Source organism: Epinephelus fuscoguttatus, linkage group LG2 (assembly GCF_011397635.1).
Source record: "Epinephelus fuscoguttatus linkage group LG2, E.fuscoguttatus.final_Chr_v1".
Taxonomy (NCBI): Eukaryota; Metazoa; Chordata; class Actinopteri; order Perciformes; family Serranidae; genus Epinephelus; species Epinephelus fuscoguttatus.
The window spans coordinates 14,749,990-14,774,967 of record NC_064753.1 but is presented as its reverse complement, the minus strand read 5'-3'; the positions used below and the strand labels follow the sequence as shown (position 1 = coordinate 14,774,967).

At 41.5% G+C, this 24,978-nt stretch overlaps 1 protein-coding gene across 2 annotated transcripts; it reads left to right on the top strand.

Moving 5' to 3' along the window:
• The first annotated feature begins 7,765 nt into the window (after positions 1–7,765).
• Positions 7,766–24,912, top strand: brd7 (bromodomain containing 7). Of its 2 annotated transcripts, none has more exons than XM_049560413.1 (17): positions 7,766–7,879; positions 8,246–8,439; positions 8,554–8,641; positions 8,730–8,787; positions 8,969–9,113; positions 10,512–10,622; positions 12,136–12,305; positions 13,217–13,331; positions 13,668–13,743; positions 14,353–14,460; positions 14,568–14,703; positions 17,425–17,536; positions 17,664–17,708; positions 18,440–18,527; positions 22,311–22,454; positions 24,379–24,519; positions 24,776–24,912. In XM_049560413.1, the coding sequence occupies exons 1-17, from the start codon at positions 7,831–7,833 to the stop codon at positions 24,844–24,846; spliced, it is 1,851 nt and encodes a 616-aa protein (XP_049416370.1). In that variant the 5' UTR covers positions 7,766–7,830; the 3' UTR covers positions 24,847–24,912. The 2 variants fall into 2 exon arrangements, with proteins under 2 accessions (XP_049416370.1, XP_049416362.1); XM_049560405.1 differs by having other exon boundaries at positions 17,661–17,708.
• Positions 24,913–24,978: the final 66 nt, after the last annotated feature.

Here is a 24,978-nt window from a genome sequence, read left to right as displayed (position 1 = left end):
CGATATCTTACAAATTATTGCCCCACGAATTAAGTTAGTCACATAATGTAAAGTTACAAGGGTTACATTTAGGAAAAGAAACATGGTGATGACGTACCTTAAAATGACTCAAAGTTGACTTGGTTTCACACAGTTCTGAACATTGGTCTCAAGGGGTAAAGTCCTGTGTTTTATACCCATCCACCACCGCAACTTGCCTCCTTTCTTTTTTGAGCAGATCAGCTCTATGCAGAGCCTACACCGTAGGCTACGCATGTGTCTTATGCTGTTGTTAGCATATGTACTTGTGCGGTGGTGTGTCTGTGTCACTCTGCAGTTACACCTCCAGAACACTAGTTGGCAACGGGGTTTCTGTGATGTGCTGTAAAGTTTAGTTGATTGATAACACACCCAAAACACTCTTTAAACATGGCTAAATAGCGACAGTTTCAAACACAAGTACACAAATTGGCCTCACAATAACTTGCAACATTCACAGACAAAGCAATAGTCTTTTGCTGGACACATTTTCCCCACAAATACAACATGCTAACGTTATTAGCACAAGCCTAAGCATTGTACATTGTATAAATTAGCCTAGCGGCTAGTGGACCTTTGCTCTACTCATATGAAGCCAGAGACAACAGCAACATTTAACAAAGGTGACTTTACAAAGTTCGGTTCCATTACAACTCACAACGTTCAGCGATAAAACAACTGTCTAATACTAAACATGTTTTCCAAACAATTATAATATGCTAACACTATTAGCACAAGCCTATGGCATTTTATATTGTATAAATTAGCCTAGCAACCAGCAGAGATTTCCTCTACTCATATGAAGCCTGGATAAATGACACACAAGACTTAAAATGCTTTTTTGTGGAGGCATTATTGTCTTCACAATTTATTGTTTGTTTTCTGTGAAATAAAAGTAAATAAAAGCTTTGTTTCCACTGAGGGAAATGATTTCAGCTTAAAAAAATAGAAAGCCGGTCTGCGTCGCTGTGACGTGTAGTTACAGTTCTGGGGAGGTGCACGTCAGGCTACGGCGTAGGGTACGGTATATGCTCTACATCGACGTAGAGCCTACAGTGTAGGTACAGCGTTGATTTAACACAGAAGTATAAATCCTGGGTTACTCCCTGAGTGCAAACTAATACCATTTAATTAGAGGGAAAGCAGACATCTCTACAGCTGATATCTCCAACAAGCAGGCAGCTTACAACAAAACAATCTAGACCGATAAATAGCACTACAGGTAAGAGAAAAACAACTGTATTTTTTCATTACAGTCAACTGTTCCTTTAATAGAAGTTCTCAGCTTATCATCCTGTTTGAGCATCCATAGGTCTCAAACAGGAGTTGCGATGTTGCATTGTTTTTAGCGGGCTACGGGCTAAGAGGGATGACAGCTGAGATAGCGTTCTTTGTAAAGGACCCAGGTTTACCCTTTTTGGGGAAGGAGGGGTCCCTGATAAACCTCTGACAGCGAGCAAGATTACAGGCAGCACGGTTCCACCTCAAACGGTGCCTCTCCCTGCGTTGAGATGATAAACTCTCATTGAGTTTGCAAAGCCCATTTCCCAGTGGCTGTCTTTCAGTTTATATGAACTTTTCAAACGGCTAAGGATCTGACAGAGGATCGTCACCAAGCTCGCAGGCTTTTAACACGTCTCCCTTGTGTATTTTTCCCACCACAGGACCACTGTCTTCAGAGGCTCAGATCGACATTAATCAGCGGTCGCCCCCACCCGCTGCTTGTCCTGTCACACATGCTCACACTCACACACAAACACACGCTTGCAAATTTATGATGCATGTGAGCATTTTGATGTGTGTGCTCCATGAAAATACACACAGACAACTCCCCACAAGCATCCCCTGTAGAGTCACACATCAGACCAGCCTCCTTAAAAAAAAATCCTCCATTGTAATGGAGTTTTCAAAAACAGAATAATACATTAAGTACCTTAAAGCAGAGGGTGACGTTAAACTACAAAAATATTAAGCAAGCCCAGTGAAATATACATTACAGTAATTGGATCATAGAAGACTGTGGCTAACAAGTGGAGATGGCAGATGCTAAGACATGTTCAGTGACTGCAGTAGGGCGTCCTGTTGATCAGCCCAGACCTTCATCCACAAGGCCTGGGTGGGAAGTCAGAGGACCACAGGACTGGAACATCAGGGAGACAGTGGCGAGCTGTAAAAATTGATAATCAAAGCCACGCGCAGATAAAATGTTTTGGTTGCAGATAAAAATAGAGTCACCATACACATAACGCTTTGACTGGGATGAGTGATTGATGCTCAAAGATGTTGCCATGACAGACTGGCAGGCGGGAGAAAAACACTGAGGCAGAATGATTGGCTTCTCCTCTTTGATGTTTCTGTCTGACTTACTTGTGATGGCTGGTTACATCTTCAAAACCGTTCTGCGTTGACAGTTGTAATGACCCCAAACATTTCATCTGTCATATCTGAACAGCGCTCTGACAACTTCTACTGAAAAGAATATACTTCTATGACCAAACTTCATGCCATATTCTTATATCTATCCATAAGGAGAGAAGTTATTAATTTGCATTTGTCACAGGCTTTGAGTTTGATGTAATTACCCAAAGTGACTTACACTGAACTTTAAAATCCACGTTTTTAAGAGAAACAGTGCAAATGTCAAAGCTACAGATCCCAGACAAAGATGTTACAGATCTTCATGTGGAAGCAGAAGACATTTTTTTTTTTTTGCTTATGAAATGAGTGCAGGTTTATTTTTAAAAACTTTATCAAGTCCAAGTGAAGAAAGAAGATTGGAGACAGTGTAGCTCTGCAAAAGTGATAGATAAAGTCTGGCATGAAGCTGTTCCAGCACCCCAAAAAATGTAAAATGACTGTAGTGCTCTGGCTCAGTGGCATCCAAACAGCACATGTTTTCTCCAATGCCGGTTCAGTCGAACCATGTGCAAGACAGATAAACCGTTCAAAGCCCATCTTTGTAAGCCTGTTTGTATTTTTGTTGTGTATACGGAGAGACCAAACATCCCAGTTCCATCCAGTCCGCAGAGTGGGAAGCGGTTTCCCATGGTTCTGCTGGGATGCCGCTTTCATGTGGAAACAGTCTCTGGGTCCCTTTAGCCTCTCTGTTGTGACAGAGGATAATGAAATTCACAACATCTGCCATTTGTTAGCCTTGTTTGGTGTAACTGATCTCCTTTTAATCCGTGGCCTTCCAACGCGTGTGCAGCTCCGCAGCTGGAATGAAACAGATGGATCCCACGGCCTCTCTGGGGCCACAGCTGGCCGGCCCAGGGCGGGCATATATCCGGCCCTTCCTCTCCTCAGGCCTGAGACACAGAGCACTGGGGCACAATGCATTTGACCACTGCAATCACTGCCACTGCTTGCTTGTAATGAAGGCCTCTATGAGCGTAACCTCGTTCACATTATACTTGTCCTAAATTGCCCTCTAGAGAGGATTTGCTAAATGCTTATAATACGAGAGGAAAGGTAAACTTGACCTTATTGGATGCTCCTCCATAGAAACTCAAGTCACTTAATCTAAATGGATACTTTGCCAATTTTCAACCAGCTTTGTACCTTTAGAAGTTGGGAAATACATCTAAATGAACTGTGGTATACTTCCCCCCATCATGCCAGTGCCTACATCACTGCTCATTTGCCAGTGAAAGTCCCCCAGATGCCAAATTCCAGTCTAACAGTAAAACTAGGTAGTGCTGATGACATATAAACCAAGACTCTGTTACTGTATTGTCTATTTGTCGCCTAAAATGTCTTCACAAACATGTTTTAGTGCACTGTTTGGCTGTAATACAAGAGTTTGTGAACAAGAAATGGGCACCATACTGTTTTCTGTATTGTGAAATCAAAAGCTAAAAACAACTGAGATCAAATGGGTAAACCATGCAGTGCTGATCAAATATGAACCAAGACTCTGTTACTGCATTGCCTATATCTCAGCTAAAATGTTTTCAGAAACATATTTTAGCTGACTGTTTAACTGTAAAACGAGATAGCTTGTTACCTGCAGCCATATTGTTTTTGGACAGGCAACTTGCATTACCTCACCTGCCAGGGGGAAGAATTATTGGTCCAGTGTAGCGTTGTGCATTCTGGTAGTTGTAGGTTTTCTACCTTTTGAGCAAAAGCAAATGTCACAGGTTTTCTGGCCCACAACTTTTGCCTTAGTTCAGTCTCACGGTTCTCATCAGCATCCTTTGCAGTTAAACCCACTGTGCGCTACCTGCCCAGCACCAAATGGCAGACAAAGTTAGCAACTAGCTGGTTGAACATTTAGAAGCTAAAGAGAAATTCACCTCGGGAGTTGGTGGGGACCAAAAACTGAGCTAAAAGGAGAGTGACTAATGGTCATAAACATACCTCCTGTGTTGTTGCATATTTGCTGGACATGTAAATAAGCAACCCTTCACTGACAAGTTTGTCTTGTCAACTTTAGAGGTGATATGACAAACTTGGGGATGTTTAGAACATTCATAATACAACATAAAACAGTCAACAGGTCAGTGATTTTGAAGATCCACAAAAAGCATTTCGTGTGTTGTACTTAGTCCACTAAAGAAGTGCACAAAAGTAAAGAGGAAATAAAAACACCTCTGCCACCCTCCCTCAGAGGGTCACAGGAAGGGAAATGCCTCTGGCACTATTTCTCTGACCCTTGAATTCCACAGAAACAAATTTGTTGGCCTTGTAATTGAAGCTTTCTCCACACAAGTATGAGCTGGTAATCATACTGGTATGTAAGGGTGTACTACGGGGCTGGTATTTCTTGACACAGATCAGGAGGTAATTTGTTGGGGATGGGTTTGCTTAGATAGGAGACTCAAACATCAACAGAGTGTCAGAATCACCTCTTCATCTGAAGGCAGGAATGGCTGAAATGGTGGATTCAGTCAATCTTCATTCCTTTCAAACCTTCTGCCCCCATCCTTTACCCTCTTCATAAAACCTGGAATGTGCTTCAAAGAATGCACACTATCTTTCCTCCATGAATAAAACATCTGTCATTCATCAGCCGGTACAATATGTGCCGATTTAACAGAGCATAACAGCTCTGCAAGGCAGAGAAGCTAAACTGTACAGTGTCCTATGGAACCCAACCATAACCAAGTGTCATCTGTCTCCTTCAGGAGCTTAGCGTGGTTTATTTAAACAAGAATTATTCCCATATTTAATTCAAGACTAACTGAAATTAAATAGCATTCTTTTTTTGGCTGCTACAACACACACATCTGCTCTGTAAAGCATTTGTCCTGTGTTCTGCGTTGCAAAAAAAAAAAAAAAAAGAAACCAAAAGGGAGAAATTTAAAGGCCTACTTTTTGGTTTCATGGTGGCGCCCCCCAGCTTTGCATTAATTCAACACCTATGGTTAACACTGGCACTGTGGCAGCCTTCCACTTACTGTCAATCAAACACAGACACACATGCCCCTCCAGCCAGCTGAGACGAAAAGGAATATTTCTGATTTTTTCAGAGACCATTTTCATTCCTTATAATTAAAAAAACCCTACAACTATACAATGCGTTTCAAAAACATGTTGACATCACAAACTTGCCTATGATGCCATTCTAGTCTTCAGATCACTCAAAACACTTTTTACACTACAGCTCACATTCACCCATTCACACACACATTCATGCACTGGTGACCTAGGCTACCATACTAAGTGCCACCTGCTACTCAGTTGTTATTGGCAAGCTCACACACCAATGGAACAGCCATCAGGAGCAATTTGGGATTGCTCAATGATTCTTTGACATGCCGACTAGAGGAACTGTGGATTAAACCACTGATGCTCTGATTGGTGAACCACCTGCTCTTCCTCCTGACCCCCAGCTGCCCATCAGACTGAACAGTGGGTAGTCTCTTTTCACAGGGCACCCAGACTTTAAACATGGTTAGAAACATGTTAAAAATGTCAATACCACTATACAATAAGAAAACGCAGACTGCTGATAATACACCAGTGTTAATATTGTGTGTAAAAATCCATGTATTGTACTTTCATGTATAATACAAAATTGCTAATCATTGTCTTCCTCCTACATTAGGCTGCAAAATCATCAGTTAAATTGGGACATTCTGACATTAACTTTGACTACTAGGGATAATGACTACATTATTATTTCAGTTGAAAAATAGTAAATGTAGGACTTAAAAGGATGTTCGATATTGTTACAACACAAATCAGTGTTGAAGTTCCGTTTTCCCACCATAAGGAATATATTCAACCTGTGAAACTACTCACATTGGACAGAGTGTAAAACATATGGGCACTTACCAAGCACGTCTGATGAGGGATGATACTGGGTTGCTTGCTCTTTAAGTGTCACTTGTAGGCATCCCAACTTTGTCAAAGTGCTAAACAGCTGTAGAACCCTTTTAATTGCTCAGGAACTTGCCCATTTGGAGTGTGTTTATGTTAAGATGCATGTACTGGTGGGGTTATGTTTGTCAAGCATTTAAAGAGACTGTATTTACTGAGTGCTGAATTAGCAACACATCTGGCCCAGTGGCGTTATTAGGAGCTCATTGTAAGAGCACATTGTCTAAGCAATGATTGAACTTGCCTACTCCAACTGTAAGATGGCCTCACTGACTGCTATGGCTCTGCGAAGCTCTTTGTGCTTGCAGAGAACATGTCTTTAGAAATATTTATAATTCTGTGTCAGATCGTCTGTATAAATGGTCCATAATACAGACTGACAGATAAAACCTGGAATCACAAGGGTACAAGAATTGTGCGTAGTCTCCACAGGGGAATGGGGGTCACCTGAGAGAAATCCACCCTCCCCTCCCCAAGAAATTGTCATACAGGTTCAAGCTTATGTGTTTAAATTATACTCTGTCAGGTAGAGGAGGCTGCATCCGTACTACTGAGCACAGTGGTTTTACCTACCACAAAAGAAACAAAAGAAGATAGATGAGATAAAACTGTAAGGTGATAGTACTGAACTGTGCTGGTGTGAACTGACCAGATAATCATAATGTTGTTTGTCAAAACACACACCATCAAAGTCCTGCAGAGGAGAGGGAGGAGAGGCACAGCACAATGTATTAGAATTCAGTGAAGGTCTGTTCGAGGTGAAGCTTTTAATTCTTGTATAATGCTTGACAGTTGAATAGATAATAATGCAGCGTATTTTAATTGCTGTATTTTTGAAATCTGAATCTTCAGCATAACCAGTAACATTTATCTGTCAGCTCAATATAATGGTGCAATGTTTTCCTCTAATGTACAAGTTCAACAAGTATAGTTGTTATTTTAAATAAGAGCTTTATGGGGATTTGGTAAGTTATTTCAGGGTACAGTGAGTTAGAATATTAACATAATTCAGTATTTTTCATATCTAAACATCATAATAGATCTACTGTTTGGGCCCTTTCAAGTGGGTGCTTTATGGTAAAGTCAGCCCTGATTTATATGATTATTCTCTCATTTTCTCATACAGGGTCCACCCAATCACCATGCTGTTCTCTACCTACTCAGTTTAACTAATCCAGACTGATGCAGTTGGTGTAGAAATGCAGGAAATTTGTTTTAAATTACTTTTTTTCTAGGGGAGCCTTCAGACCCGGATTTCGCCCTTGGAACAGGAGAAGTGTTGCATGGCTTGGTCCATGGTTACTGAGCTTACTTCGCCCCCTGCCGACAATAAGGGTGGTCCTATCACCTCGCGTTATCACCGCCTCGCCGGCAGGTGTCACTGCAGGCCAGTATCGATGGTTCTCCCCGGTCTGACCTGTAGTGCTTCCGCTTTCACAGAGATCACTGAGAGCGACCCGCCGGTGCCCGATCAAAATACAAACAATGGGCAAGAAGCACAAGAAACACAAGTCCGAAAAGCACGGATATGAAGGTATTCAATCTACAGATAGCTCAAGCACTTATCCATTTATACATTTACTCATCTGTTTTTAAATAAATATGCTGGAATAATCGGTTTCGTGCTTTTTAGCGGTGTTAGCCCTAACTTAGCTGATTAGCTAGCGTGGTGCTAGGCTAGCTACCGAGCTGATTTACGCTACCTGTTATGTCCCGCATGTTTCTATGAATATGCCATAATTCGCTATGAATACCAGGCAGGCAATTAAGGAGTACAGTGCAAAGTTAGCTGTAGCTGTAGTCTTGCTAGCTGTTAGCGGCTTTTGTTACCAGCGAGGCTCAGCTGTCATTGGTAATACTGTTAGCTCGATAATGCTTCTTGTTGACTTGATATCTGCAGAGTACGGAGAGAGACCACTGAAGCTGGTGCTGAAAGTTTCTGGAAACGAAGTGACGACAGGAAGCTCGAGCCTGGACACTTTCTACGACGAGCAGCCGGCGGAATATGACAAACCTAAGGAGAAGAAGAAGAAAAAGAAGAAGGATAAAGAGAGGAGCTTTGGGTCACCAGAGGATGACAGAGGAAAGAAGAAGGTAATATCACCACAGATCCTATTCTTCTCGACGGCAGAGCAAAGGGTGTCTCAAAAGGAATAGTCTACATGGTTTGCTCACGTTACATTTATTGTTTTGTTTACGTAATGGTAGATGACAAAGAAGAAGAAAGGTCAGGATGCAGATGGAGATGATGAACAGAGCAGAACTCCTGTCCGATCAGAGCTGGACAAACTGGAAGGTAGTCTCTGATTTCCTCTTGTTTGCAGTTTGTGTCAACACTTGTTTAATTCAAACTTTCCTTGATGCTTTGTTATCCTTACCTGTAGAAAAGGAACAAACTCCCCTACAGGAAGCTCTGAACCAGCTCATCAGGCAGCTCCAAAGGTGCAGCATTGACTGTTTATTGATATAATATAATTGTGTATCTGCGTGTTTATTTATGAGCTGTTGTCTCCTCATAGTTCTTGTGACTGCACTAACCATCAGCCCCCCGTAAACCCTATTGTATAGTTACTGTATGCCTGGTGCCGTGAGTAAATACTGTATGTGTGTGTTTTCTCTGCAGGAAAGATCCCAGTGCATTCTTCTCGTTTCCTGTCACAGACCTCATTGCTCCTGGCTACTCTGCCATTATCAGACGGCCGATGGACTTCAGTTCAATGAAGGATAAAGTGAAGAAAGAGTGCTATCAGTCACTAGATGAACTCAAGGTATCTATCTGTATTACACACGTGTATTATCACATGCCAAGCTGTGTGATCACTTCATGTCAGTTTCAAGAGTCGTCTTCTCCTAATTAGACTTTTTTTGGGGCATATTTTGCCTTTATTGGAACAGATAATTGTGTATTTTAATGGTTCCCAACCAATCCAGCCACAGGGTCCAGATTTATCCTTCATTAATTCAAGGTCCACAGAGTTGAATATATTCAGCGTCATACTTGTCCGTGTCGTTGAGCTAGTTTGCTGCCTCTGTCTGTTATTCACTTACTCTGCAAAAGGAAACAGCACTTAAAAATAAAAACTCTGTGCCAGAAATTCACTGTACTTCAAAATAAAGTGTGTTTTTTAAAATCGTGATACATTTGTGAGTCCCTTGCAGTCCATTCAGAATGGACCTGCAACCCACTTTAGGAGTAACCCACCAGTTGGCAACCACTGGTGTAGATGCACACTAGAAATGGGGGGGGCAGGTATGACATGCAACAAACGATCCCAGGGCAGGAATCTAATTGCGGATGTTGCCGTTACGTGACATGGCTGTAACCATTGGCCTACCAAGGCTTTCCATCCCAGTCAAACTTCCATTTATATCACATTTAGGGATGCACAATATTGTATTTTTGACGATATGCCGATATGTAGCAACTAATTTGACTGATAACCGATATATCCACTTTTTTCCCCAGCTTATTTTAGTGATCAAGTCTCTTCTGTAGTGAAATTAACATGATATTATGCATGCATACTCTTATCATAATGTCGCACCCAGCAGATGAAGACATGAAATACAATTCTTTTCAGTGTATATAATGTTCAACATTGTGCAAAATAATAAAAAGCATGTTGGCCGATTCTGATAGTTCATTTTAAAGCCAGTATCAGCCGATACAGATGACATGCTGATATTATCATGCATCCCTAATCACATTAGTAATTTAAGTTCATCAGTTTTATAGTTTCGAATCAGGACCTGCAGTATTTGGATTGAGTAACTCGTTAGAAATAAAGTGTGTCAAATTTAGAAGGCTACATCTGTTATTTCAAAGAGTTAGTTACATATGTAATTAACATTTAGATAAATAGAAGTATTGTAATTGTAATATCAAAGGACTGGATCGGGATCTGGGTCAAAAAAACATGACAGTTGCACCCTGGGAGTTGTTGATCATGTTGGATTGATGTCAAAATTAGAACACTTGCACAGAGCGTAAAAACAAAGTACAATTAATCAGAAACACTTAAATTTGTCCAATAGTCATTAGCATGGGCCAAGGCATTAGGGTTTGTCATGTAGACCGGGATTATACACTCTTAGATGCATTTTGATTAACAAGAGCTGTTTTGTGTCAAGTGTTTGATGTGTTGATGTGTTGTGTGTTGATGCAGGCGGATTTCAGGATCATGTGTGAAAATGCCATGATTTACAACAAACCTGAGACAATTTACCATAAAGCAGCCCGGAAACTGTTACACTCTGGAATGAAGATCTTGAGCCAGGTAAGAAACTGAAGATTTCTGAAGAGGACTTATTTAAAGAATCATTCCAACGGCACAGCACTGTCCAGTTAATTGGAATGAAAACATGGAGCAGGGCATTTTTCATTTGTCCCCTATTGGTCATTCACACCAGTACTCCATAAGGAATTGTAGACAGCCGGCATAATTTAATAATAGCCTTTTAGTATGAAAAGAGTTCATTTGGGCATTTATTGTTATTGCTGTATCTTTATAATTTAAAACTTAAATTAATGAATGAAATAATGAATGAATAGTGATACAGGCAACACGCAACCTTTTGTTATCTGTGAAAACTAAACACAGGGTGTCTGCAGATCCTTATACATTTTTGTGTCTTAAATTCAATTTTATACAAAAAGAAGGAGAAGATATACTTAATTAAACCCCAAGGGGAAATTCAACAGTTTCCACTCTATTGCCATATACACACAGGCCTGAAATATGCACACATGCACGAACAAAACCTATGCATTAAATGGAGAGATGTCAGAGCGAGGGAGCTGCCCATGGACAGGGGCCCCGAGCAGTTGGAGGGTCGGTGCCCAGGAGGCGACCTGCCACTTCTCCAGCTATCAGTTCACACTGACGCACGGGACGCGAACTTGAATCAGTCACCCTCGGTTCCCAACCCAAGTCCCTATGGACTGAACTACTGCTGCCCCAAATATAAATATTAGGCCTTAAAGGTTATTAAATAGTCTTGAATTTGAATTTGTTAGGTTTTAATTGCTGCAGGTGCTTTATGTAATTTTATTTATGCATCTTTTAATTTCTTTTTGTCAAAATGAGTCAGACTCCTCTGTGTAAAAGTCCACATTTCTAAACTCTTAAAAATTGGCGCTGAATCTATTATTGTCTATTTACTTTATACTCTGCTTAAGCTGTTGGCAAAATGAAGCCTTACCTTAATCTAATGTGCTCTAATACCATATTCCTATATGGAACCTAACTCTGCACGGGACCACATACTTACCTTTATAGTAACCTGAAATGCTTGAAAAAGAGGACAGTTTTTCCAAAATTCAATTTTAAATTTAATTAGAAAAGATCTTGAATTGCTCTGAAACACCCTCTGCAGACACCCTGCAAACACGTGACAATAAAGTTCTAAAGTTATCAACACCCTTCAATAGAAAAAATGTTCAGGACTCCTTTAAACCCAGATGATATTTACCGCACATTTGTAAATCTTCCCAATCTCTGACACAAAGCTTTATGCACTGTAAAATGTCATTATTTAGCTTTTTATACTAGTTTAATGAAGAGCAGCAGTGTTGTGTTTGCCTCAAACTTCATATGGCGCACTGGAACCAAGTTAAAAGACTTTGCCTTTGCTGTAATGCAACAGATGGGGGCAGCAGATAGCCTCAAACTGTAGTGGTAGTATCAACAGCTTTATCAAACGGGTTTTCTTTCTCACAATTATTCTCTTTCTCCTTTCTGATCCTAAGTGGAAAAAAGTTAAGTTTTTATTGAACTGTCTATCCAACAGGAAAGACTGGAGAGCCTGAAGCAGAGCATAGAGTTCATGTCTGGTCTCGACCCTTCTGCCAAACTGCCGGGAAAGACTGAGGAACAAGGGAACATCAGCCTGGACCAGAAAGGAGAGGGACCCTCGACCACAGACACCAGCGAGAGATCCCAGACACCCAGCACACCCAGGTCCTTTAACCTGCTGACTTAACATACACATTTCCTTAAGTCACAGTCATATTCAGACGCTTTTAAGTTCGGAGTGCCCAGATTTCATTGCGAGAATGTTAAAGACTTTGGATTCATTACTCAAATCCTTTGAAGGTTCACATTGTTCTAATGTCAGTTTAAGTTGTGTGCTTGTGTCTGTCGAAAAAATGATCAAAATCTGTCTCTGATCTTGAACAAAAGATGACTTTATTTTTTAATTCCGTCTGTCCAGCTACAGTTTCCAGCTCTCCTGCCACAGTTAGATTTTAAAAACTGAAATACATGCTGTCAGTCACACGTCAGCACGGTTAGGGTTTAGATAACTAACAAGCCAGAAGTCAAAATGCAGCACGGTGATGGAACCAGTTCCCCACATCGTGTTGGTTTCTGTGAACTTGCTTTCCTCTCACACTTGAGTGAATCAGTTTTCCACTGTGAAGCTGGAGGCTGAGAATGTGAGGAATGCCTCACAGCATGCTGGGTCTTGTTTGCTCTCAAGGCTGTGCATCTTTTCAATCGGTGTTGTTGCCCAGTGATGTAACAGAACCGGACGAGTAAAGTCACATGTCGGTTATGACTCACCGTCAGAGGAACAGCCGAGAAACCTTTACTGTGCTGTTTTTCATTCAGCTACCTCCTGTATTATAACAGGAGACGCTGTGTATGAAATATTGATGGCGTTTGTTGACGTCAGCAAAACGCTTACAGGTAGATTATCTGAAAGCAGACTGTAGGTGTTTAATGAACAGAAGCACTCTCGCAGGTTTTCTCCCCGCAGGATTCTGCTGCAGTGTGCATGCTTTTTTCTTTTCTTGCCATAGAATAAAAACCTTTTCATTCATGACCAATGTGTCTCATCTGCTGTATATCAATTTGTGTTTCATTTCCAGACAAGACAAGGACACTAAGGATGAAGCGGCAAAGGTAGAGAAAGAGCTTGAGGAAATCCGCAAGGTCATCGAGGAGTCTGGAGGAAAGCTGTCCAACAGAGTGCTGCAGTGTGATGTGAGAAAGCCGGGTTAAACTCAGGATTTCTTTCTTTCAAAATAACTACATGAACAGAAAAGTATATAATTTTAAAGCCCCCAGTTGAGATAGTATGCATACTTTTCTGGTTTACTGGTTATTTTAACCAGTAACTTGGTGTCATGATAGTTATTCTCCCTTAATGTGAGGCTCATAGGTGTTGATTTTGGTCAATAAATGATGGTTTAGAAATCTCTCTAATGTTCTCTAGGTCCATCCCGAATGTTTAATCACAACACAGCCATTCCTCATACTGACAAAGAGATTTTTAGGGTGTTTGCTGCAATTGAGCCCTGTCATTTATTTGTCATGTAGTTGGAGTTTGCAAGGCGGAAATCTGACGGCTCCACCACTCTGGCAATCCTCAACCCAGCAGATCCATCAGCAGGAGGTAGGTCCATCTGGCACCATCATGGTGTTCAAACAACTTTTTTTTTCTCGAGCAAAAAAAATTGTTAAAAAAAAAAAATTTCACTGGCTCCAGTTTGAGAAATGCGAATATTTGCTGTTTTTCTCTTTTGGAGTTATTAATCTTTTTTGAGATGCTCTGTTAAAATTCTGTTAAAAAAAAGAGAGACCATTTCTAAGATTTTTTTTCCCCATTCATTTTATGACACTATTCCTTTTCACGTGCCTTAGGCCTCTTTCATCCACGCTTGCAAATAGCAACCGAGGAAGCATCTTTTATTTTTTTGTTACACACAGGTGCATTAGAGATTCATAATTACGCGAGTAATTTCCATCAGCTGTGAATGGGTTTTAATCCAGTGGAGTTTTAGGGATTTCTATGAGATCTGTGTTAACTGTTTTGAAAAAGGGTGTGAAACCAATAACATGTTAAAACATTTGCAGAAAAAACCACTTTGGCTGTGCTGAGAAGGTGATGATGAAGATCAGTGGATCCAAGTTTCATTAAGCCGTTTTAGAAATCGAGAAAAACTGGAAATTAATAAAGAAAATGCGGTGGGAAGAGGACTTACGTAAGTGTTTCCTGTTACAGATGTTGGTTACTGTCCTGTGAAACTGGGCATGATGTCCAATCGGCTGCAGAGCGGCGTGAACACCCTACAGGGCTTCAGAGAGGACAAGAGGAACAGGATTACTCCAGGTAATGTCTCTGCACATTACTAATATCAGAGATCTGATGTGTGACCTCTCCTCTCTGCTGGTTGAGCTTATTGACAGATAATAAGCTGTAAGTTTCCTATGTCATAGTGTCCTATGTCAACTACGGGCCGTTCACCTCCTACGCACCCACCTACGACTCCAGCTACGCCAACGTCAGCAAGGAGGACTCTGACCTTATCTACTCTCTCTATGGCGAGGAGTCCAGTCCTCAGGGCTCAGACAGGTATGTACAGTATGACCACAAACGCGCTCGAGCTCTTCGGCATTTATACAGAATGTCACTTGAAGCATTCCTGGCTGATTGCTTTCCAGATGTTTCTCTTTTTCACTCTGAAGGAGGTCGGCTGTAGACTTGGCCTCCTCCTGACTGCAACCCTTCAATTCTTACACTGTGGCTTCATCTTCTTTCTACAGTGTATAATTATCTCATGGCAGTCAGGCCACTGTGCTACAGGACACGCATAATACTCTTTGGTGTATATCTCCACAAAGAATTTTACTAGTTGCTATGTTTGAGTTGTACTTGTAATCTCTTAAGTCCCTATGTCCAGGTTAAATATTAAAGGTGCTGTCATGTGTACGACATTCAGAACATTGATACAGCAGCAAACAACGACACCTATCAGCCTAAACACTAAAACCACTAACAGGTGAAGGTGAATATCATTAAACATCTTGTTACAATGCAGTGTTCTGCTGGGAAACCTTGGGTCCTGGCATTCATGTGGATGCCACTTCTTGACACACCCCACCAACGCAAATACCCCAAAGGACCAAGTGTTACAACAGCACTCCCCGATGCCAGTGCCCCCACCCCACAGCAGTGCAATGCCCCATGCCACACCACAAAAACTGCTCAGGAATGGTCTGAGGAATGTGACAAAGAGCTCGAGGTGTTGACCTGGCCTCAACATTTTCAAGATCCAGTCTGATCGAGCATATTTAGGATCTGCTGGTATGTCACCTCGCAACCCATGGGACTCAAAGGATCTGCTGCCAACACCCTGGTGCCAGACACCATAGGACACCCCCACGTTCCTGTGTCCATGCCTTAAAACGTCAGAGCCAAAACTGATCCAAGAAAGCCCCACCGTGGATCGGACTTGGTTCTAAGGTACCAGCACATCACACAGATGCTTGGCGGGATTGGGGCGTGGGGCTCTTTGTCACGTTCATCAGGCCATTCCTGAACAGTTTTTGCAACATGGCATGGCATGTTTTCCTGTTGCAGGGGCCACTGCCATCTGGGAACGCTGTTGCCATGAAGGGGTGTACTTGGTCTGCATTGATGTTTGAGTGGGTGGTGTGTGTCAAGGTTTGTAACCTTGGGTCCTTGCATTCATGTGGATCAATGGATGATCAATGTTATTCACCTCTCCTGTCAGTGGTGTTAATGTTTTGACTGATCAGTGTATTTGCTATGTAAAGATATAGTGGAGTGATGGTGTCCTGAGCAGAGAATGAAGTCACGCTCCCCCTGTATGTGCTGTAATCTGTTTTCTCTGTTTTTTGTTTTTTGTTTTTTTTTCCATTTTGGTAGATGGTCCTTCTGTGTGTGCATGTCAGTGCATGTGAGTCCCCGCTTGTGTATCCCACTGGTTAACTTATAGAGTGGTGCAGGAATGAGTCCTAAAACACAGAAATGAGTTAGCGTGTTTGCACTTGCAGTCCCTGTCTTTCGAGGTCAGTAGGGTTTTTGTATGGGTTTTTGGTTAGATGCCTGAAATAAGGTCTACGACATAAAATACGTCAGTAAATACCCCACTTGTGAATTTTGCTTTTACGTGTCTTATAAAAGGCATTTGCTAACAAGTGGCTAAATGAAACTACAGAGGTTGTCAGGGACATTTAACGTCATCATGCTGTACGTCCCCTTTACAGCCTCGTTGTGGTGGTGACGTTGAAGTCATGTGACCTCGGTGTAGTTTGTTTATAGCTTAGTTTGCTTTAAACTTCTGATGATTTCATATCTGCCTCAAAAACCATAAAGAGGTGTTCATTTTTGAAGATTATATTGCAGAACAAAATGTCTAAATATCATAAACTTTTCCAATGGAACAATCTCATTGGCTTTTTGTTGAGGGAACCAGGGTGATGCTAACTTCAGGGTGGCCTCAAACAATCGTCTTCACAAAAGCATTATGCCCACCCTCTGGTTTCCTCCCGAGGTTAACAAATTTTAAATCTGTCAGCACTGTTGCTGTTGTTAGCACCGTTAGCTGCTAGCTCAGCCAACTCCATGTCGAGAGCTGTGTGTAGGCAATCCTGGCTCAGACTCTGAGTCATAGATGTGCTCTTAAAGACAAATACAGCTCCTATAAAGGTGACTGGATGTTTTGTCTTTTAAACAAACTGAGAAACTTGTTTAATGATTTTATTTTATGAACACTGGGATTCAGTAACAAACTTGACCTCCTTGACCTCCTGTTTATGATTTATACTAACACGTACTTATCTTTCTAAATGATTTCTTCTTTACCACAATTTTTAAATAGAATAAATACTCGGAGGGATTGTTTTTGTCTGAGGTTATTATCTGACGTGCCTCTTAAGACATGCTGCTTTGTGTTTTCAGCTTCAGTTTGCTATTCATTGTATGTGTCGAATCACTGTGGCAGAAAGCACTTATGTGTTAGTTCAGTGGTTATTGTTACTGTTTGCTCACTCTAGTTGTATTCTCTCCTCAATCCTGTATTTCTCTTCATGGAAAAGCAAACTAACGTTGTTTTTAAATGCATGAAAATGTTTAATTAGTGTATATATTTCACTGTGTCTGTCTCACATCGTGCAGGAGGTTTGGTTGTTGCTTCAGCAAGTGTCAGCTGTGTCAATATCGACTCCTCATTATTTTTGGCCATGAAAGTGATTCTGATTTTTACCTCGCTGCTGCGTAGAAAATAATAGCAGTAATTTTTTTTTCTCCGTGTGTGTGTGTGTTTGGCAGCTTGTCAGACTTCCTGGCCAAATCAGACGAGTATGTGTACAAACTGGCAGACAATATTCTGGACGCCATGACGAATGGAGAGCATTCAAAAACCCTGAAAGAGACTGAGCCGGTAAGCACCCACTGTGACATGCTAACTCATCCAAGTTGACTTTCTTTAATTGAGTTAAAAAGCACAGGGTAGAAATCTAAGAGCATCTTTTGACTGATTGAGGTCTGTTTTTTTGGCTGTCCAGCAGGTGGGGGAGGCAACAAACACACAAGAGAAAAAGGATGACATGGAGGTGAGAGTTGATGCTCAGATGAAAAGCTGTGCTCAGTCATAAGCAGTTTCTGTACGTCGTGTGTCCCTCTGTACTGTACAAATGGAAATACACATCAGGTTCATAATGAGAAATATCAGTGTGTGCTATGTAATGTGAAACCGGAGGCATTCACCCTCATCAGTGTTGGATGCGATGTTCGGAAGACGAGCTCCTGCTGCACCGTTGTGCGGCGTGCGTGGATACTTGATTTCATTTTGTCATTATAGATGGCCTCTGCAGATGGTTGCTACGTCAACCAGCTGTGTCAACATAGCAGGGGCCTGCCTTTAGCTGTGATCCATCCACGCATGGAAAGAACATTTCCCTTGAAAACACAGCGGTGCTACTCGCTCAAGGCCCGCCGTTGGAGAATTTGGAGAGGCCCGTGTTTTCTTTCAGTGCCCGCTGGCTGCGCGACTGAATCGCTCCTCAGAGAAGCAGAGGAAACCAAAGTACATGCCCCTCCATCAGGCAGACAGCAACCCTCTGTCCCGGCTGTTTGCTGTTCTTGGCTGCTCTCCAGTTCACTCTCATCCCCTGCCCGGGTGTTAAAGCTTTTCATTAGGTTTGATTTTATTGGAGCGAAGAAGCAGCGTGACTAAAGAGGCTTCAAAAGCCCTGGATGTTCCCTTGAAACGTCAGCTGTCTAGCGTGGAATGCATTTGTCTAACCCGACTAAACATGTTGTCTTCCCCCTTCGTCTCTCATAGGTAGCTGAACCCGAAGCATCCAACTGCAACAGGCTTGACTTCCTGCGCTCTGTTGCAGGCCTGCAGATGGCTGAGGAGCTCTCTGGAGGTAAAACTTCTGACTGACTCCGTCTGTGTGACATATAAGGCTGCAACTAATAATCATTTTCATTTCAGATTAAGGCTGCACGATACGCAAAAAAATCATATCGTGATTATTATGACAGATATTTTGATTGCAGTATGAGTAACACCTTTATAGGGAATTTCATTTTCACTGAAAAAAAAAAAGAATTGAAAAATGATGATGTGATTTTTTTTTTTTTTTTTTTTTTTTTTTTAATGGGGTCTGTACCAAACAAGCATTTTCCCATACAGCTGGAATATTATTTGTAGGCTGGGGTGTCTCTGTAGCACCACAGTGCTTTGTTAACTGTATAGTGGTATGTCATGGTACATTTTACCTTTAGCAAAAAACTGCAGTTTGGTGATTGTGCTTGGAGACATTGCGTTTTTTAACTGTGTGACCCTAATATAGATGAATCTGTCAATTGAAAAAAGAAATATCGGAATATCTGCAGATCTTGGAAGTCTTTTTCAGTTTCATTAATCATTTTATTGATTAAGTTTATATGTCAGGAAAAAAGTTTAAAAAAAAAACGAAATCAAGAAAACTTTCCTGGAAGACAAGTGACAATTTAAACAATTTGTCCAGCAGGGCTGGGTGATATGAAAAAAACAAAATCAAATAGCACAATAATTTTGTACCAGTACTCCAATATTGATAGTGCAACAGTACTGTAGATTATTCACACTTTGACAAAATGTTTTCACAATCAGCAGTAATGTGGGTATAATGACAAAGTGGGTAAATGCAAATAATAGAACAGCTACAACAGTCTTGGTAAGTCCAGAAAATCACATCACTTTGCTGCAACGTACCCTTTAAAACCAGGAAAAGACAACACTTACAATATCCAAAATCTAAAGGCATTTGCAGTCCTTTTTGTATGGATGCATTTTTTTTTATCCGTCATCCAAAAAAAAAAAAGTTGAATACAGAAACCATGCGCACTGATTCTGACACTTTTTATTGTTCTATTTGTTGTGAAAATTCGCAATACATGACAAAATGAAAGACACATTTCCTCCTTTGCCTCTTTCCACTGGAGTTACGTATCTGGCTGTCCACCCTCTGTGTGCGGCCCACATCCTGCTCTTAGTCATCATCCAACTGAATATGACCATCTGACCTGTTGAAAGTGAGCTATCTGAGTTATGAAATGATTCTGTCTGCCCTGCTCCTCTGTCTTGTCGCAGCTGTGTCCCACCGCCACATTTTCTTAACTGATTCTTGGTCAAACGTCTCTAAAGGTTCTGACGGATGCGAAAAACGCAGAAATTTGAACCTGTACCGAAAACTTAAAGAACGGACCAAAGTTTTGAACTAAGTGTGCGAACGTGTTTGACACAAGTTGCAGTCGTATTTATTTTTAGACGGACTCTGCGCAAAGGTCTTCAAGACGATATGTAGTCTTAATTGATTATATACAGTACAGGCCAAAAGTTTGGACACACCTTCTCATTCAATGCGTTTCTTTATTTTCATGACTATTTACATTGTAGATTCTCACTGAAGGCATCAAAACTATGAATGAACACATGTGGAGTTATGTACTTAACAAAAAAAGGTGAAATAACTGAAAACATGTTTTATATTCTAGTTTCTTCAAAATAGCCACCCTTTGCACTGATTACTGCTTTGCACACTCTTGGCATTCTCTCCATGAGCTTCAAGAGGTAGTCACCTGAAATGGTTTCCACTTCACAGGTGTGCCTTATCAGGGTTCATTAGTGGAATTTCTTGCTTTATCAATGGGGTTGGGACCATCAGTTGTGCTGTGCAGAAGTCAGGTTAATACACAGCCGACAGCCCTATTGGACAACTGTTAAAATTCATATTATGGCAAGAACCAATCAGCTAACTAAAGAAAAACGAGTGGCCATCATTACTTTAAGAAATGAAGGTCAGTCAATCCGGAAAATTGCAAAAACTTTAAATGTGTCCCCAAGTGGAGTCGCAAAACCATCAAGCGCTACAACGAAACTGGCACACATGAGGACCGACCCAGGAAAGGAAGACCAAGAGTCACCTCTGCTTCTGAGGATAAGTTCATCCGAGTCACCAGCCTCAGAAATCGCAAGTTAACAGCAGCTCAGATCAGAGACCAGATGAATGCCACACAGAGTTCTAGCAGCAGACCCATCTCTAGAACAACTGTTAAGAGGAGACTGTGCGAATCAGGCCTTCATGGTCAAATAGCTGCTAGGAAACCACTGCTAAGGAGAGGCAACAAGCAGAAGAGATTTGTTTGGGCCAAGAAACACAAGGAATGGACATTAGACCAGTGGAAATCTGTGCTTTGGTCTGATGAGTCCAAATTTGAGATCTTTGGTTCCAACCGCCGTGTCTTTGTGAGACGCAGAAAAGGTGAACGGATGGATTCCACATGCCTGGTTCCCACTGTGAAGCATGGAGGAGGAGGTGTGATGGTGTGGGGTGTTTTGCTGGTGACACTGTTGGGGATTTATTCAAAATTGAAGGCACACTGAACCAGCATGGCTACCACAGCATCCTGCAGCGACATGCCATCCCATCCGGTTTGCGTTTAGTTGGACGATCATTTATTTTTCAACAGGACAATGACCCCAAACACACCTCCAGGCTGTGTAAGGGCTATTTGACCAAGAAGGAGAGTGATGGAGTGCTGCGGCAGATGACCTGGCCTCCACAGTCACCGGACCTGAACCCAATCGAGATGGTTTGGGGTGAGCTGGACCGCAGAGTGAAGGCAAAGGGGCCAACAAGTGCTAAATGCCTCTGGGAACTCCTTCAAGACTGTTGGAAAACCATTTCAGGTGACTACCTCTTGAAGCTCATGGAGAGAATGCCAAGAGTGTGCAAAGCAGTAATCAGAGCAAAGGGTGGCTATTTTGAAGAAACTAGAATATAAAACATGTTTTCAGTTATTTCACCTTTTTTTGTTAAGTACATAACTCCACGTGTTCATTCATAGTTTTGATGCTTTCAGTGAGAATCTACAATGTAAATAGTCATGAAAATAAAGAAAACGCATTGAATGAGAAGGTGTGTCCAAACTTTTGGCCTGTACTGTATACATGTGTCCTAGCTTCAGGTTACTTTGTATAATCAATGATTGACATTGTGAATTTGCCTAAATGTAAGTATAAACCTGCCTGATGGATGGGACTACATGTGAGAACCAGGTGTGAAATTCCGTATGCACACATCAAATGACTCTTAGCTTTTTCAGTTCAGAATCAGACACCATTCAGATAAACAGCAAAACATTATCAACTCCACAATAAGTGCCATTTTGAAAATGAACTCATACAATTGAAATCACAGACCACAGATCTCATCTGCCCAACCCAGGGAGCAGGACACAGATTTGTGAACTGAGTCAGGCCTGACTGCTTTATGTGCGTCTCAAAGGACTATGTGAACAAAGAGATTCATAATTACACTCTAAATGCTGTTGCCATTGAGGTTATTCAAAACAAGAAAAAAAAGCAGCCCGCATCTAAAGCAGTTAGATGAGCCATTTAGCCATTCAGCACCCCATTATATATCCTCTCAGATCTTTCTAACAGCCCATCAAAGTTTATCTCTCCCCCTGTGCTCCCTCAGCACTCTCAGATGTTCATGTAACTGTAAGACTGAGGGCTCCATATCAGGACGGAGAAAGAATGGATGTATTGTGTTCAATATGTGTAACCAATGACAGGAGGGGTTACCACAAGGTAACTGGAGGAACCTGGAGGAAGTATTAACTGCATGTGTGTTGCCTCTCTCTCCTGTCTGTCACAGAGGCCCTGCACTTCCAGCAGAAATTGGATGAGACTACAAAGCTCCTGCATGACTTGCAGGAAGCACAGAAGGAGCGTCTGAGCGCCAAGCAGCCACCTAACATGATTTGCTTGCTGGCTCCGACTGCCAAGGAGCTAGAGCTGGGTAAGAGCCTCTCAGTGCATGGCCCCCTTTGTTCTTCCACCCTAGCCGTCTCCACCAGCTGTAGACCTCAAACACTGCTCCATTTACCTCTTTACCAGCCACCTTACACAGATGTGGTTTGTGTTGTAGCTTCACAGTTAAACGGTGATATGATTCAGATTCAGATCAACACTGACCTTATTCTCAGGGATGTATTGTTTAAAGAAGCAATCACAGAGACAGATTTCTTTCTGAGTTTTAGTGTGTTGTAGTGTGTTAAGGACTTGTCACTGTTTGCAGAGAAGACTGCTGTGATGTCTTCTCCTTGGATTTTACGAAGGCTAAGCTGACTATCGTTGCTCAAGCTATCGACCACTCTTTATGTCTGTGCAGTCAACATGAAGCTACAGCAGCACCCAGTTAGAGGAGCTTAGCATGAAGCCTACAAACACATGGAAACAGGTTGCCAGGCAACCAGTGGAGATTTCAGGAAGTTGCTGCTCTCAGCCTCTGTAAAGCCACAATAATATAATCAGGGTTCCTTCACATATTAACAATCATTGTTCAAACTTTTCCATATTATTCACCTATTTCCATGATTTTATTTAAGCAGTTTGAAATGTTTAGGCCTATGTAGCAACACAGCCATACATTTTCAAAGACACACTCCCCAGGCATTTATCTGACATCTGTACATATTTGATTGAATCACTGGCTGTCAGTAAGTGTTGTCTGTAAATAATCAACCTGTTAGTAGCCATTCAGTTGGAGACAACACTCTGATGTGGCTATACTATCTGAGTGTAATGTGACTGCAGCGGCTTCTCACTCAAGCTACTGTTAACTGTCTATAAATAGTAACTGTCAACAGCATTATTTAGTTATTTACCACACTGACAGTGAATATTCAGTTTGTTAACCAAGACTTTCACACTGAGATCTGAGCTCATAACAGAGCTTTTTTTTGGCATTTTCCTGTTCCTTACATGACAGCGAGATACTTTCTTGGTGATGATGCAAAGCTGGTGTGGTCTGTGTGTATTACATGATACTGGTGACATTTTAATGGTCACACAGCAATTTATACTTTTTGGTTCAATTAAATTAACAAGATAGAACGTGTTAGTGAGTTTAGAGGCACTGTCAGGGGGATTTTGTTACCTTTGGACGGAGTCAGGCTGGCTGTTTCCCTGTTTTTAGTCCTTATACTAAGCTATGCTGACCAGATTCTAGTGTTGGCTTCATGAACCATACAGATATGAGAGTGGCATCCATCTTCTACTCTAACTTTTAGAAAGAAAGCACATAAGAGTATTTCCCTAAAATGTCAAACTACTCCTTTAACATAACTAAGAACTTCAGTGTAAAAATGATCTGGCTAAAGGTTGAATCGTTTGCAAAATTGGCAAAACAGCCTATGATCACTTACGATTGGTCCTGTCTCCTCTTTCATGGGCCCAGCACTATGAATCTGCCCACTCTGATTTGACTCATTTGTTTGGAATGATGACACGAAACAGTAAATTCTTGGTTGACAATTGAATGATCCTGTGGGTGGACGAATGCTGTTGTCAAGCATAATAACAATGGCAAGCAGGCAAAAAAGATGCTGCTATTGTTAAATTGTTTCTTAGTATGATTTTAGTCTTAACTTGGCTCTGCTCTGCTCTTAAAACACAAGCAAAACCTGTATGACTGTACATCAGTACAATACATCAGTGTTAACTTGAGACGATGATAGATTCAGGCAGATATGTTGGTCTTTGGTGATTGGTCAGGGCAAGTCAACCCACCCCCACCCCCCCAATCCCCCACAGAAATTGATTAGAGTGGACTTAATTTCAGACTGGAGATGGTATCAGGACATGTCTCCTCCAGTGCAAATACACTGTTATATAATTTCTTGTCTTGTTAATGTTCCTTTTGTCTCTTCCTTTGTCTGCAGCTGAGAAGGTGACTGGGAACTTGGCTGAGCTCACTGGTCAAGTGGCCCCGTGTGATGTCAGCAGTGTGTACGGCATCAGGAAGGCCATGGGCATCGCTTTCCCTCCAGAACCACCTGGGCCCTTCATTGACCTCACCACAGGTAAATTACCTTACAGGACATACTGAAATACCATTTGTGGTTGTCTGTGTGTTAAATAACATCAGTGGTGGAATGTAACTGAGTACATTTACTCAACTACTGAACTGAAGTACAAATTTAAGGTACCTGCAGCCAAGTCTTTCCATGGCACTTTCGACATCTACTCCACTGTGTCTCGGAGGGAAATATTACACTATTAACTCTATTACAATTATTTGAGCTCAGAATCTAATATTTGACTTCTCATTGTTTTCAGTGCAGGAGATGGCTGAACCAATGGAGATCACGTCCAGTGGCCAGGACACAGCTCCAGTCGCAGCTGTTTAATTAAAGTTACAGTTAAATAAGTTAAGTTTTCTACGAAAGGTGCTTTTTGTGTGACATTTGTATGCATTTCACTCAATAAACTTTTTTTAATAAAAAAAACCTCACCTCTTGTGATATATGAAATGACAGACT